Here is a 16102-nt window from a genome sequence, read left to right on the forward strand (position 1 = left end):
TTACATCCGTCAATGCGGAATCTTACTACTTAGCCAATTTTTTGGCTTTTGTTAGGTTCTTTGAGCGAGCCTGTTGGAACACAATCATTAGCTGAATAATTTGTTTATTGAGAGTTATTGACGAATATGTTTTTAGATTACATCTACTGATGATATTTCTTCAAATGTTCAATGTTCCATGGTCTGGGGAGTTTTTGCCCGTCTAAGGTTTCCAGATGGTAGCTTCCTCGTCTGGAGTAATGAGTGACTTTGTATGGTCCCTCCCAGGTGGGGCCGAGCTTTCCTTGAGTTGGGTCTTTGGTTGCCTGTGTTACTTTGCGCAGGACGAGGTCTCCTATGTCGAGTCGTCTAAGCTTCACCCTTCTGTTGTAGTATTCCATCATTTTCTTCTGGTATTCCGTCATTCTGCTGAAGGCTTTGTCTCGCACTTCGTCGAGGCAGTCCAGGTCAAATCGTAATGAGTCGTCATTTTCCTCTTCGTTGAACACTTCCCGTCGAGTGCTGGTTACTCCGACTTCAACAGGGATTACTGCTTCTGTACCATATGTGAGCCTGAAGGGGGTTTCTCCCGTTGGGGTTCTGGCAGTGGTTCTATAAGCCCACAAGACGTTGGGCAGTTCTTCCGGCCAGGCACCCTTCGCATCGTCCAGCTTGGTTTTTATGATCTTGAGCAGTGTTCGGTTCGTCACTTCCGTTTGTCCGTTTGCTTGTGGGTGGCCCGGTGACGAAAACTGGTTCTTGATGCCCAGGCCTGAGCAGAAGTCTCTGAAACCTCGGCAATTGAACTGTCGTCCGTTGTCTGATATGATCGTCCTTGGAATCCCGAATCTGCAGACTATATTCTTCCAAACGAAACCCTGGATTCGGGTTTCGGTGATGGTTGCCAATGCCTCTGCTTCAACCCATTTAGTAAAATAATCAATAGCAACTAGCAAGAATTTTACCTGACCTTTGCCTTGGGGCAAGGGGCCAACGATGTCGATTCCCCATTGTGCAAACGGCCATGGAGACGTGATCGTCGTCAGCTTTTCTGATGGCAGGTTTTGTACATTCCCGAACCTTTGACATTTGTCACACTTTCTGACGAACTTGGCTGCGTCATCTTGCATGGTTGGCCAGAAGTACCCTGTTTGCATAATCTTTCTCGCCAAGGATCTTGGTCCTGCATGGTCCCCGCAAACTCCTTCATGCACCTCCCTCAGGATGTATTCTGCCTCTCCTTCGTCCACGCACCTCAAGTAAGGCATGGAGAAGCCTCTCTTGTATAATGCGTCATTGAGAATCGTGAATCTGGTGGCTCTCTTCTTGATCTTCCTGGCTTCATCTGCGTCCTGGGGCAAGCGTCCATCCTGGAGAAAGGACATGATGGGCGTCATCCAGCTACCTTCGCTCCGGACTGCGAATGTCAAGATTTCTTCTATGCTGGGGTTTCTTTGCATTTCTATCATTAGGTCTGTATTCAACTCTGCTCCGTCCGACGAGGCTATTTTTGACACTTCATCCGCGGGCCTATTCTCGTTCCTCGGAATTTGGACGAACTCCACCTTTTCAAATTCTTTTACCAAGTGGTTCGTCAATTTGAGGTATTTCTGCATTCGTTCTTCTTTTGCTTCGTACTCCCCTTTGACTTGCCCGATTACTAGCTTCGAGTCGTTCTGGACCAGCAGGTTCCTGGCCCCAAGTTCTTTCCCTAGCCTCAGGCCTGTCAGGATTCCTTCGTATTCAGCCTCGTTATTGGTGGCAGGGAATTCCAGCTGAACTCCATACTTTAATATTTCTCCGTTGGGGGTAATTATGACTACCCCTACTCCCCCTCTCTTTCGAGCTGACGAACCGTCAGTTTGTATTGTCCATACTTCATCTTCGTTGGCCTGGTTAGACTCATCTGGATAAGTAAACTCGGCGATGAAGTCTACCAGCGCTTGTGCTTTGATGGCCGTCCTGGGATGATATTCTACGTCGAACTGGCTGAGTTCAATCGCCCATTGGATCATCCTCCCTGCTGCTTCGGGCTTGTTCATAGCCTTCCGGATGGGTTGGTCCGTCATTACCAAAATTGGATTTGCCTGGAAATACTGTCTGAGTTTGCGCGAGGCTACTATCAAGGCGAATGTGATTTTCTCGATCTTTGGGTACCTGAACTCAGCCCCCTGGAATGCTTGGCTGACGTAGTAAACTGGGAGCTGTTTCCTATTTTCTTCTCGGATCAAGGCTGCACTGACTGCTGTAGATGATACTGCTAAATACAAGTATAAATTTTCACCTTCCTTTGAAGGGCTTAGGAGTGGCGGGTTGCTGAGGTAAAGCTTGAGCTCCTGGAATGCTGCTTCGCATTCGTCAGTCCACTCGAAAGCCTGCTTCAAGGTTTTAAAGAAAGGTAAGCATTTATCTGTTGCTCTGGAGACGAACCTGTTCAGCGCGGCAATCCGGCCCGTGAGCTTCTGGACCTCCTTGACGGTCTGAGGGGAGGCCATGTTGATTATCGCCTTTACTTTCTCGGGATTCGCTTCAATTCCTCTTTGGGACACCATGAATCCCAGGAATTTCCCTGAGGCAACGCCAAATGCGCATTTACCAGGGTTCAGCTTCATCTGGTATTGTTTGAGCGTTTCGAATGTCTCTTTCAGATCGTCCAGATGTGCAAGCTCCTCTTTGCTCTTGACGAGCATATCGTCAACGTACACCTCCATGTTCCTGCCTATCTGCTTGACGAACATCTTATTTACCAGTCTCTGGTAGGTTGCCCCGGCGTTCTTCAATCCGAACGGCATTACATTGTAACAGTAGAGCCCTTGACTCGTGATGAAGGCGGTTTTCTCCTGGTCCTCGTCAGCCATCTTGATCTGGTTGTACCCCGAGAACGCGTCCATGAACGTCAATAGTTTGTGTCCAGCTGTGGAATCTACAAGCTGGTCTATTCTTGGGAGGGGAAAGCTGTCCTTTGGGCAGGCCTTGTTCAGGTCCGTGAAGTCTACGCACATCCTCCATTTCCCAGTGGCTTTCTTTACCAGGACGACGTTGGCAAGCCAATCTGGATAATACACTTCCCTGATGAAGCCTGCCCCCAACAGTTTGTTCACTTCGTCAGCGACAGCTTGGTTTCTTTCTGGTGCAAAAGTTCTTCGTCTCTGCTTGACAGGCTTCCTTTCTGGATTCACATTCAACCTGTGCTGGATGGTCTCAGGAGATATGCCCGGCATGTCGTCATGGCTCCAGGCAAAGACGTCCAAGTTCTCCCGAAGGAACTTGATGAGCTCCGTTCTCACCTCGGGGCTCAGGGTCGTCCCTATTCTGGTTGTTTTCGTCGCTTCCCCTTCAATCAACTCTACCGTTTCCAGCTTTTCCATTTTTGCCTCTTCTTTCTCTTCTACGTTCCACGTGTGATTCTCCTTAGCTACGAGAACAGCTTGATAACATTCCCGGGCCATCACTTGGTCTCCTGTAATCTCATCAACACCGTCATCCGTTGGGAACTTCATCTTTAAGCAATACGTGGATGTGGACGCCTTCCACTTGTTGAGTGCTGGCCTTCCAATGATAACATTATAGGACGACGGGCTGTCTACTACCAGAAAGTCTATCTGACGAGTCAGATGCTTCGGGTCCGTCCCTACTGTGACTGTCAGCGTCACTATGCCCCTAGGATACACCCTATCACCGCTGAAGCTAACGAGTGGAGAGTCGAACGGACGCAGTCTCTTGGGTTCCAGTTTTAACTGTTGGAATGCTGAAAAGTAAATGATATCAGCAGAGCTGCCATTGTCCACGAGGACCCTCCTTGTGTTGAACCCTTCTATAGTGAGATTTATGACCAAGGGATCATTGTGTGGCTGTTTTACTCCTCGGGAGTCACTTTCGTTGAAGGTCATATCCTGATCAGTTCGTCTCTGCTTTGGCAGGTGCGTCACGTGGACGTTATTCACTTGTCGTTGACGCGTTTTCTTGAGCGACTTGTACGAGCCTCCAGTGGTAGGCCCCCCGGAGATCGTCTGTATCTCCCCGACTACGTTTTGAGGGGGTTGTGGTTGACGACCGTCGTTTCTGGAGGAGGACCCCTGTTGGCGTTTGTTTTCCTCTCCGAGTTTGCCGTGTTCCCCCTTCTTTACGAATTTCTGTAGCTTCCCCCTTCGTATCAACTCTTCTACCTGCTCTTTGAGATCCCTACAATCTTCAGTGTAGTGGCCGTGATCTTTGTGGAATCGGCAGTATTTACTTTTGTCGCGAACGTTGGGAGATGAGTGTAGTGGTCGTGGCCACTTAAGGTAATGCTCGTCCTTAATCTGCGCTAAAATTTTGTCAACGGGCATGACAAGAGGGGTGAATCTCATCGTTCTTGGATTTTTGTCGTCTTTCCTTCTGACTCCGTCACTGATTCGACGATCTGGACGATCCCGCTTCTGCCCTCTGCGATCATCTTCTTTTCTGTCTTTGTCCCTTGGTCTGTCTTCGTCCTTGATGGCAGCCAATGCATCCTCGGCGTTCATGTATTTCTGCGCCTTGAGGAGCATTTCAGCCATCGTTTTTGGGGGATTTTTTGCGAGTGAGCTGACAAGGTCCCTGGACCTCAATCCTGCCTTGAAAGTCGTCAGTTGCACCATATCGTCGGCTTCGTCCACTTCCAGTGTTTCCCTCGTGAAACGTTGTACATACGACCTCAAGGTTTCTTTCTCTCCCTGCCTGATGGTGAGCAAGTGGTCAGCGGTCCTTTTTGGTCGTTGCCCCCAATAAAGTGGCGTAGGAACGCGTTGCTCAACTGCTCGAACGTATCGATTGACGATGTTGGCAATTTCGTGAACCACTCTCGGGCAGCCCCCCTGAGTGTAGTAGGGAAGGAACGGCACAAGATTTCGTCTGGGGGCTGTTGAAGTCCCAGGGTCGTCTTGAAGGTGTTTAGATGATCCTGAGGGTCTTTCAGCCCGTCGAAGGGCTCGAGCTGAGGTAACCGAAACTTCGACGGTACTGGGCAGTCGAGAACCACTGTTGTAAATGGTGAATCCGTTGCGCGGACCATCCGATCCACACTCCGCTCTGTTTTCTCTTTGATGGCGTTTCTTAGTTCGTCCATCTCTTTCCTCATCTCCCGAAGGATGTCTGAATTTTGCTCGACAGGAGTGTGAAGCCTTCGATGGTCACTTCTTCGGTTGCTATCTCCTTCATCTTCTTGATTTCCCTTCGAACGATTATCCTCTTGCTGAAGTCGTGATCTCAATTCCTGGTTTTGCTTAGTTAGTTCTTCAACGGCGGCTGCAAGGGTTTGAACTTGCTGAGCCAGGGTTGCAGCATCCTGATTAGATTCCATCTTGGAAGGAACAAAAACAGGGAACTACTATTTCGAGTCTGAATACGAAAACAATGTCGTCCCCACATACGGCGCCAAACTGATAGAGTGCAAACTCGTCAGTCGAAGTCGAAATAAATGCGTCCAGGAGCAGACCCTCGTCTCTGAGAATATTGAAATGATAAAATAACCCTTTCTGAATGATCACCGGTGTGGTGCCTGCCACAGAACCTCCGATGCTAAAGTCAGTACAAGAAGTTTTTCTCAAAATAGGTGAATGTAGTTGGAAAGAAAAGAGATCTTAGTAGTATAATTTCTGCGTACGTACCTGGTTCTTGGCAATGTGGGAGACTTTTATAGGCTCTCCTGGCTCCTAGCCGTTGGTATAGTTATGGAGGTCTTAATGCTCCTTTTGGTAACGTCTGGGCCCTTTACTGTGCCATCACTGCCTCTCAACGGTTTGTACAGTTGTCCCAGTAACCGTCTCGGGCTTGATTGCTTGCATTGAATGGCTCGGATATCTTCGTCAGTAAAGCAGACAATTGACTCTTCTAGCCAGAGCTTTCATTTCGTCAGTATCGGTGGTATCGTCCAAGCGTGCACGAGCTCGTCATACTCGTCAGTATTGTTTGCTAAAGTATTTTTATTACTTATTTAGAGTACTTAATAACTTTTTTTTTTCTTCTAAAAAAATATATTTTTTTAAAGGGAAAGAGTACTTAATAACTTAAAAAGAGAATATCTGTTTCATTGAAGGACAGTCCATAGTCCATTTTGATATTTTATTTATATTTTGCATCAAGCTTTACTTATGATAAAATATGACAAGAATAATTGAAGTCCTACTCTGTACGTATACAAGACAAAATTTTAAAGCATTTTTGGCGAGTGTAATTAACAAAGTCCTCTTCAATTTCATCTCAAGTGCTGCCTCTGCACTGTGCAATTTTTAAAACGGCTGGATGGTCATTAAAGTTAATTTCATTTTGAATGTCTTTCAATTTAGTATGTGTACAACCTTCGTCAAGGAATGTATAAACCAACTATGTGAAACACGCACACAATATCAGATTGTGAGTCCTAGAGAGTTCCACCATAAGTTTCTGATGCCTCAATATTTACCAAAGATCTTCTGCAGGTGAGTTAACTAGTTCTCAAGACTTACTTTTCGAGAGCTCTCATGTTCCAAGTTCCAACACATGGCTACCAAATGTGTAGGTGAGACAGAACATTGGATACAATTAGCTTCCTACAATTTGGGTGAGAATAAATATTTTGGCTATTTGGCAAGATGAAGATAAAGAATGCTTTGAACATTTAGGCCTGAAGGTGATAAAAATTAATAAGTGGCTTACTTAGTGACTCATATAATTCCTTCTCAGTGGAGTCCCACCATTCAGTGTAAATGAACAAACCTTAATCAGTTGACTATTGTGGGAGGCAATCTTAAGTCTTTACTCCCTTGATCTCTCCTTGTAGACCAAATTAAGGAGGAGACATCCAGGGAGACAAAATTCTAACAAATAAATTTCAACTTATACACATAAGCGAAACCAAGTTAACACAATCTGACAAAGAGAAAGATGCAAATGAATATGGCAGACCCCAATAAGTTCACAGGACAATGATATTAAACATAACCTGTCTTGTAATGTCAACAATTTGAGAATGTAAGCTTATAATTCAGAAATATTTAAGAACGATCAGATAATGCTGTTAATCTGAATAAAAAGAAAATGTATACCTGGATTATGTAGAAATATGAGAAACTATTAGAAGTAGAAAAGAGATCTTTAAATTCTATGCAACTACTGCCCTGAGAATAAAAATGTAGCACTCCTTTTAACGTGAGAGTCATAAGAATTTCTACAACCTTTGGATGAAGATGTGATGCACAGGTTGAAATACAACTACTGCAGAGTCTTCTAGTATCAAACACTGTTAAATAGTGTCTGTATGTCATATTTTTTGAAAGAAATTAAACTTCCTCATAGTTATGAATTCAATATTTCAATGCTGGCAGTAATGTCAACTATAGGTATATATCTAAAGATAAAGGGGGAAGGGTGTGTAAAAGATCTTTAGTTCTAGTAACACTCTCATTAATCACTGCCACTAACAGAAAAGATGAATTATCATTTGATACAATTCGCACAAAATAAATTTTTGTACATCTGTCTTTCATATGTAATGGCTGCTAAACCCTTACTAATTATAATGGTATCAGGGCCTCATTTTTTTTTGTCTTGAAATCCTCTTACTTCACAACCCAAATGTATTTTCAAACTCATCCAGTTCATCTTTATCATTTGATACTACTCTCAAATTTTTGTTACATTTCTTTAATTTGAACTAGTCCATGGTCTTTAGATTTAATAGTGTAAAGGTCAATACAAACTACCCATATTGGAGCATCTTTTCTCACTGCAAACTTTAACATTTATTCACCAGTAAACATGACAGAAGGAAGAAAGGCAGTCCACCATAATCACCTTCTTTATAACCTCTCTAGGATGCAAACTTTTTCAAATTTCTCTTTTGGTGGAGTATTTTCCTTTTTAATTGCAGATTTTTATTAATCAAATGTTGAATACAAATACGCCTTTGTTCCTAATTTATCAAGTATCTATGAGGTTACAAAATGTGTTATTGTCGATGTGGACTTCATGACCCATGAGTCTTATGCTTAGTGGTTTATGGAAATATGAAAAGGAGAAAGAAGAAAATACACATCTGTCAGGGCTGCAAAGGCAACCAAGAGAAGTCTGGGAGCAAGAAGGTTGGTTACTCAATAAGATAGAAGCAAAAGAAGATAGAAGACCGCAATAGTTCACATGTCTTTAAAAGGAAGCATATGTCTGCTCCAACAATTTCAAGAATTTGACAATATAAATTTATAATGCAAAATTTTATATTAAGAATGACTACATAACGCAGTTAATCTGAGGTTTTTTTTTTTTTTTTTTACTTTGATGAGTCATTAAAGCAATTATTTTCAGCAAAAAAAATTAAAGAATTTATTAATGGAGAACAAAGAATACAAAATAAGGCCAACTACAGAAATAAGGGACAGTAAAGCCCAGGCTAAAGCATACAACAGAGGCAATTTAAGCCAATAACTCATCCCAAGAGACTACATTTTTACAAATTAAAACAAGAGACACATTTAAGAACAGATTACAGAAACTTTTACACCAAAACAGTACACCTCTTAATGATATTTAGAATCTATTCCCCCAGTTATAGGCTTATAGTAGAGAATATTGCTCACTTATTATATTTGGAATTTGGTTCAGGATTCTAATCTTTTTAATGAGCAAGCCATTAAAAAGATGATCTCAGGATTTTCCCTCTCAAGTTGGTAATACCCTAGCTCATTAGATCATGCCAGTTGCACTAAGCCTCTGAAACTAAGTAATACCCAATGACAGTTTCCCAGATTCTCTTGGCAAAAGAACGTTCTAAGAAAATATGATCTCTGCTCTCAATGCAGTCTCTACAAAACACACACAAGCAGCCACTAGTATAGGCTGTATAGCCCCACTGAGTTAATCTTTCTCTAGTTGTCAGTTTATTTTCTATTTCCAACCAACCTGTAAAGGTAGACAAGGGATAGCAAGGTTAAACAACAACATTCTCATCCTATCCACCTCATCTGCCTCAGCTCCAAGTTCATTGTCAGTGGCTGCGCAAGACTAGCAGCCTGATCTAGTAGCAGACCACCTAGCTTTATCTTCATCTTTAATCTCTAAGCTCAACCAAACACAACACTGGCTTTGTATGATGACTGTGTTTAGACCTTACAGGTTTCCAAACCCACGTTTTGTTCTTCAAACAGAATTCACATTAGCCTCAGGTTTACATGCTACATCATGGATAACCCTAAAGCCATACTGGATGAAAAGGATCCTAATAGGATATCAATTACCATGTCATGAGAAAATCCTTTTATTACCATCCCCCTTGTCAAACTTTATGGACTTCCTAGCCTCACTTCTTAGTTTTAGGATTGCTCACCAGCCCCCTGTACAATCCTATGGGATCTTTAAAGTCCAAAACCCCTGCCTTTATACTTGGTTTTATTTATAAATTTGACAAACTAAGCAGAAAAGATAACTAGTGCCATGAGGTAAAATCTAGAACTCCTCTCATTGCCATTGGAGGCAGAAAATTCTACAATCCTTGAGGTTGAAGTACAACAACTGCAGAGAGGTCCAATTTATAAACTCTAAAATGTTTGGAAAGAAATTGAACTCCTATATGGTTATCAATTCAAGGCTTGCCTAAAACATCAATTGTGGGTAATCCAAGAAATGGAAATCATAAATAATCATTTGACACTACACTCAACAAAATAATTTCAAACAACTGTCATACATATGCAATAGCTATGGTTCCCTGCTAATCACAATAGCATAAAAATCTTTTTTTTTTTAGATTAGATAGTTAATATCTTGGACATATTTGTTTTAGATTCTTCTAAGAGAAATGTTGTTTCAATTGTCCTCAATAAGTAAAAGGAAAAGTTATTTTGGTCGTGAAAATGAAATGAAAAAGTGATGGTTCAGTTAGGTTCAACCCAGTGGGCCATGTCGGATCCAATTGGCACTGGCCCGTTATCCTTCCACTGCAAAGAGTGGGAGGTTGTCACTGCTCTGTGAAACCAGCCTCACGCATTGCCCTAATCTTTAGGAACCACTGAACCCAGAGCCTTAGCTCGAGTCCATTGCCTCATCTCTTTGCTTGGAACGGGCAGGCCAGATTGAAAGCCTCACTGAAATCTGACCAACTAGTTTGGACCAAAGTCCCATCACATTTATGCCCCCACTTGGGTTACAAGCTCACATTACAGAGCTTGGCACAATAGCATAAAAACCTAAAGAGTAACGACCTCATCTTCCAGTTTACAAGAAGCAGTTTACATCTCATATTTACCCAACACTATTCAACTAGAATTATTTAAATTCTTATTAAGAACAACCAAATTCCTTCTAAAAATGATTATAGAACAGCTCATATTCACCCAACACTATTCAGCTCATGTATGATCTTGAATTTATAGAATTCCAATTATGGCATAAATTCTAAAAGGAATAAAAACTCCATCAAATATAATTTTCCTGCATAATGGTTTATTTCTCAATTGCACATAACTAATGTTTTAGTTACTATATTGATACGGAAAAAGCAGAGATTTCCATCCCTGCTAATTGATATTCCCAGCTCAATAAGATATAGTGCTATGGCATAACACAAGGATAGACTGGACTAGCTTCACTATAAACAACAAACAACTAAAATTCTGTGAGATAAGCATAACTTGAAGAAATATGAGGAATCCCACATTAAATGAAGAATTATTTTTCTCCTCCAATGATACATTGGTTTCTCTTATACAACATAATACATGAACAATGAGCGCAATCATAGCAAAGCAGCAAAGCGGAGCAAGAAAGAAACACTAAAACAAAAACACTAGCGCAAACAAACCACCCAACAAAATATCACAACGCAGAGTAACATCACCAAACAAACAATTCTTTACATCACTACACATAGGCATCAGAGAATATGTTTAATGAGTCGGTGCAATCATATCCTTGAAATTGTATAACTGACACTAACCCGTACCAGTAGCAGACCATGGATGATTTCACCTGCAAAAAAACCAAAGGGGAATGATTAAGCCCAAAACATCAAAAACGAATTAAAATGAAATATTTTGTAACATGAACTCATTAAAATAACATTTAGAATTATATTTACACCATCAACCAATATATTTATGCGGTAGGAATAAAAAGAAAATAGAATGACCCAAAAAACTAATTGTCGGTTTGTTTTTTATTCCTAATCAACCAATAAAGGCAACCAGGAGATAGCAAGGTTAAACCACCAGAGTCTCCACCATCCCACCTCATCTGCCTTAGCTTTATGTTCATTGCAGATGGCTGCACAAGAGCAGCCATCCTGATCTAGTTACAGACCACCTAGCTTTATCTCCATCTTTAAGCTCAATCAAACACAACAAGCATTGAATGGTGATTAATTTTTTGGAACATGCAGTGTTTTCAAACCCATATTTTGTTCTTCAAAACTGAATCAACCTTTGCCTCAGATTTAGTTGCTGCACTATGGATAATCCTAAAGCTATACTTCATGAAAAGGATCCTAGTAGGATCCCAATTATCATGTCATTAGAAAACCTTCTACCATCCCCAACATCAAACTTTATGAACCTCCTAACCTCACTTCTAAATTTTAGGTCAGCTCTGTGGCCCCATTTACAATCTTGTGGGACCTTTATAGTCCAAAACTTTTTTCCATGAGGTAAAATCTAGCACTCCTCTCAGTGCCAATGGAGGCATAGAAAGTTCAACAATCCTTGAGGTTGAAGTGAACTGAAACTATGTTGAGCTGTCGAAGTTATAAATTCTAAAATGTTTGCAAAGAAATAAAACTCCCAAATGGTTATCAACTTAACCAAATTGCATCTTAATTATTACTCTAATTATGTATGATGTTGAATTTATAGAGTTCCAACTATGGCATAAAATCTAAAGGGAATTGAAGTTCCATCTAACATAATTTGTCAGCATAATTTTTTATTTTAGTGTTTTAGTTACTATATTGATACAAAAAAAAGCAGCGATTTTCGCCCATGCTAATTCATATTCCCAGCTCAATAAGATATAGTGTTACTGCTTAACACAAGGATATTCTAAACTAGCTTCACTATAAACAATATACATCTAAAATGTAGTGAGATAAAATATAACTTGAATGATACATGGGTTATTTATTTTTTTTTTTTTTTTCAACAGAGTACACGAAGAGTGTAGCAGAGCAGAAAACCAGAACAAGAAAGCAACACTAAAACAAATACAATACAATGCAAAAAAAAAAAACCACCCAAGAAAATATCACAATTATTTACATCACTACACATAGGCATCGGAGAATATGTTTGATGAATCTGTGGAAGCACATCAGACCATGGACGATTTCACCTACAAAAAAACATCAAAAACGAATTAAAAAATATGTTGTAGGCATGTAAGATTTAGAGCTATATTCACACCATCAACCAATATATATATTTATGCTGTAGGAATGAAAAGTAAATAGAAGAACCTAAAAAAGGGGAGAAAAAGAAAGAAGAAACTGTTAATAACAGAGGCAAATAAGTGTGTAAATAGAATGAAGAGATAGGTTGTGGGTTTAGAAGCTAATAAAAAAGTGTATAAATTGAGGGGGGAAAGAATAGATTTAGAAGAATTACTCTTACATTAGGGAAAATTTTGCTAAATATTATCGAGGGAAAATTGAATTAACTAGAGAGCAAGATTTAGAAGAAAAGAAGCGCCATAAAATTTATCAAAACTCAAAGTGCAAGAATTGATTACTATACCTTGTTAGGTAAAGATTATCAGTAGTCACATTTTTGAAATACAAGGGAAGGCACATGTTTGACTTTGTCAAAATCCGGTCCTCCTTCGTGAAGCCTATCTGTGAATGACTTTGTCATGTTTTTGATCTTCAATTCCTGGAGGGTTGTGATGAACCTCAATCCATCAGGAATCATCTTCAAACCACCACAAAATTCAATTTCCAAATGGCAGAGACTGGGCATGGCTCCTTGCTCCACCCTCCACTCCTCTAAGTAGTACAAGTGAGAAAGGAGAAGAGATTGAAGCAGAGGAAATCCTCTTTCAGAACAAACCATATTCTTCCCATTAAAGCTCGCACGTCCAACTAATTGGTTTGAGTCAGGTGACTCCTTCTCTAACTCATGACGGAAGCAAAGGATTTTTAAGTTGGGTAACTTCTCTAACGTTTCCACCGGGTCTTCCTCAAGTTTAGTCCCCGATAAAGTCAACTTGGCTAGATTTGGAGAGAATTGGTGAGCTTCTGGAAGCTTCTTTAAATGTTTATATAGATGTAGCTTTTCTATAAGTGGACACCTTGATATTAGCATTTGTATTGCATCTTGGGCCTGTTTATCATTACTCACTTTAAGAACCCGAAGACGGTTGAGTTTGAACCATGTGGGAATTTGGATGGTTTTGGGCTGAACATTCACCAATGTTTGCAAATAACTAAGATTACCCAGTTCCAACTTACAACATACCCTATAACTGCAGGGTAAATAAAGATGTTTCAATTGTTTCATATACTTGAACACATTTGGCACTCTTGGTTTGGAGGAGATCCGCAAATCTAGTGTCTCCAGGCACCTCAAATTGCCAATAGATGATGACACCTTATTTATATTGCTATTTTTGAGAGATAAATATCTCAAGTGGATGAGACATCCAATGTCTTTAGGTAATTTGCGGCCGTGTTTTCGAAAACTTTCCAAATGTAAGACTCTAACCAACTTGAATTTCTTGAAACGTGATTCTTTAAAATCAGAAAAACTTTGAATACAATAATTTTCATAAGGCGAAGGCAGAAGGTAGAGAAGAGACCTGAGGTATGGATATTCACTGAATTTAATTCCCGTGATGTAATTATCATTTGATTCCAAAATGATAGCAAGTCTTCGAACCTTACCGTTTTGTGCTTCACGCCGTTTCAAGGAAAGAACATTGGTAATATGGAGAAAATTTTCCTCTTGGGCCTTTGATACACAAAAGTCTCGCATAAGATCATGCATTCGACAAGTTTTAATCCTTCCAAGTGAGCCCATTTTCCCCACCAAAACCATGCATCTTTGCACTAGCTCCCTTAAATATCGGTGTCCCACATCATCCATTGTATCCTCTCTTCCTCTATTGTGCTGAATTTCCGATACAAAACCTTCTCCCATCCACATCCGAATCAATTCTTTTGTCAGTATCTCAAAATCCTCTGGAAAATGACCTAAATATAGAAAACATGGTTTCAAGTGACAAGGTAAATTATTATAACTTAAAGCTAAAACTTTGTTGACTCTTAAGTTTTGTTCTACATGAAGGTATGATTTGATATGTCTAAGCACATCCTCCCATTCTTCCTGTGTTTGCTTTGCCGCTAAAAGACCTCCAAGTACAGTGATGGCCAATGGCAAACCCCCACAATATCCAATCATTTCCTTTCCAAACTTCTCCATGTAAGGTTTGGTCACACGGTCTAAAAAGCCAACAACAAACAAAATAACATCATTTTTTTTCTTGAACAACGAGAAACATAACATCAGCAACTAAATGATAAAATGCAACTATATTTTAAGACTTGAAAGTCTAGAGATAACCACTTGAAGAAATTTTCTCCATGCGTATGGACTGTACTAATATATGGCTTTTAACTCTTACTCTTGCTCAATTTTAAATTTAGTTAAAATATTTAAAATGGAATTTCATTTTAATCACAAGTTTTAATTTCTTTTTATGTGCGGTAATATTTTATTTAAATAATTTGGAAACATTCAGCAATTTACTTTTGCTAAAATTTAGAGAAATCTTTCTCTATGTTTTATTCTTGTCTTCAAATATTAGTTAACCATATTTTGAGCTAATGCATTTTGCTGTTTTGGTAAATCTGTTTTGGTTTATGCATGTTTTGGCGTTTGTTTTTTCAATCATAAGACATCTCTCTTTTATCACTTTATTTTGCTTTTAGATTTAGATTAATATTTACTTGTTTTAAGAGTGGAAATTTGAGTTTCACATAATAGTTGGCTATGTATTTCAATGTACGTATCAATTACAAACTCTATCTCTTCTCAAAAAAAGAAAAAAAAAATTACAAAATCTCTCTTATTTAGGATGACGAGTATGACAAGTTCGTGTACGCTCGGACGATCCCACCTATACTGACGAATAAAAGCTCTAGCTAGAGGAATCAATTATCTGCTTTACTGACGAAGATATCCAAGCCATTCAATGCAAGCAATCAAGCCCAAAGACGGTTACAAGAACAATTGTACGAACCGTTGAGAGGCAGTGATGGCACATTAAAAGGGGCCTCAGACGTTACCAAAAGGAGCATTAAGACCTCCATAACTACCCCAACGGCTAGAAGCCATGAGAGCCTATATAAGTCTCCCACGTTGCTAAGAACCAGGTACTGAGAAAAAGAATACTATTGAGAGATCTTTTTAATTCTTTCTAATTACATTCGCCCCTTTTTTAGAGAACTTCTTGCACTGACTTTGGCATCGGAGGCTTTGTGGCAGGCACCACACCGGTGATCATTCTAAAAGGGTTATTTTATCATTTCAATATTATCAGAGACGAGGGCTTGCCTTTGGACGCATTTACTTCGACTTCGACTGACGAGTTTGCACTCTATCATAGGATATATTCTATTTGAGGGGAAGTTTGATAAAATGGTTATAGGCTTCATCCAATTTCCTCTCTTTTTTTTTCCTCCCCGAATTGACAAAAGGTATACATAATAACTATCTCCCTGTACTTTTCTCAACCAAAAAAAAAAAAAAAAAAAAACTATCTCCCTGTACAACCAACGTATAAACAAAATGTATCTTATTTTTATTAAAATGTGCATTCCTAATTGATAATTAAATATCTGATAGTCTTTAAAATGCACCTTTAAAGGAATCTATTACCAAATATGTAGAATAATTCAGCTTTCCAATAATTGAAATTAGAGAAATTAAATCTAGACATGTTAATTAACATTTGATCTTAAAATATTTCATGCATTATACAGCTTAGTGATTAGTAACATCTTTAAGGGCATCTGTTACCTTTTCCTTATTTACAAAAAAAAAAAAAAAAAAAAAAAAAAAAAAAAAAAAAAAAAAAAAAAAAAAAAAAAAAAAAAAAAATATCATGACCTTATGTGAAGGATCTTTCCTTGAAATGGCTTTTTAATTGG

At 39.5% G+C, this 16102-nt stretch overlaps 1 protein-coding gene across 1 annotated transcript; it reads right to left on the minus strand.

Annotated features, from left to right (window-relative positions):
* Positions 1–10598: 10598 nt before the first annotated feature.
* LOC112002030 (probable disease resistance RPP8-like protein 2) lies at positions 10599–14418 on the minus strand. Its single transcript, XM_065764256.1, has 3 exons — positions 12690–14418; positions 12216–12288; positions 10599–10935 (listed from the first exon to the last, which is right to left on the minus strand). The coding sequence occupies exon 1, from the start codon at positions 14370–14372 to the stop codon at positions 12708–12710; it is 1665 nt and encodes a 554-aa protein (XP_065620328.1). The 5' UTR covers positions 14373–14418; the 3' UTR covers positions 10599–10935; positions 12216–12288; positions 12690–12707.
* Between the last annotated feature and the right edge of the window lie 1684 nt (positions 14419–16102).

This window comes from Quercus suber, unplaced genomic scaffold (assembly GCF_002906115.3).
Source record: "Quercus suber isolate HL8 unplaced genomic scaffold, Cork oak 2.0 scaffold_547, whole genome shotgun sequence".
NCBI classification, from domain to species: Eukaryota; Viridiplantae; Streptophyta; class Magnoliopsida; order Fagales; family Fagaceae; genus Quercus; species Quercus suber.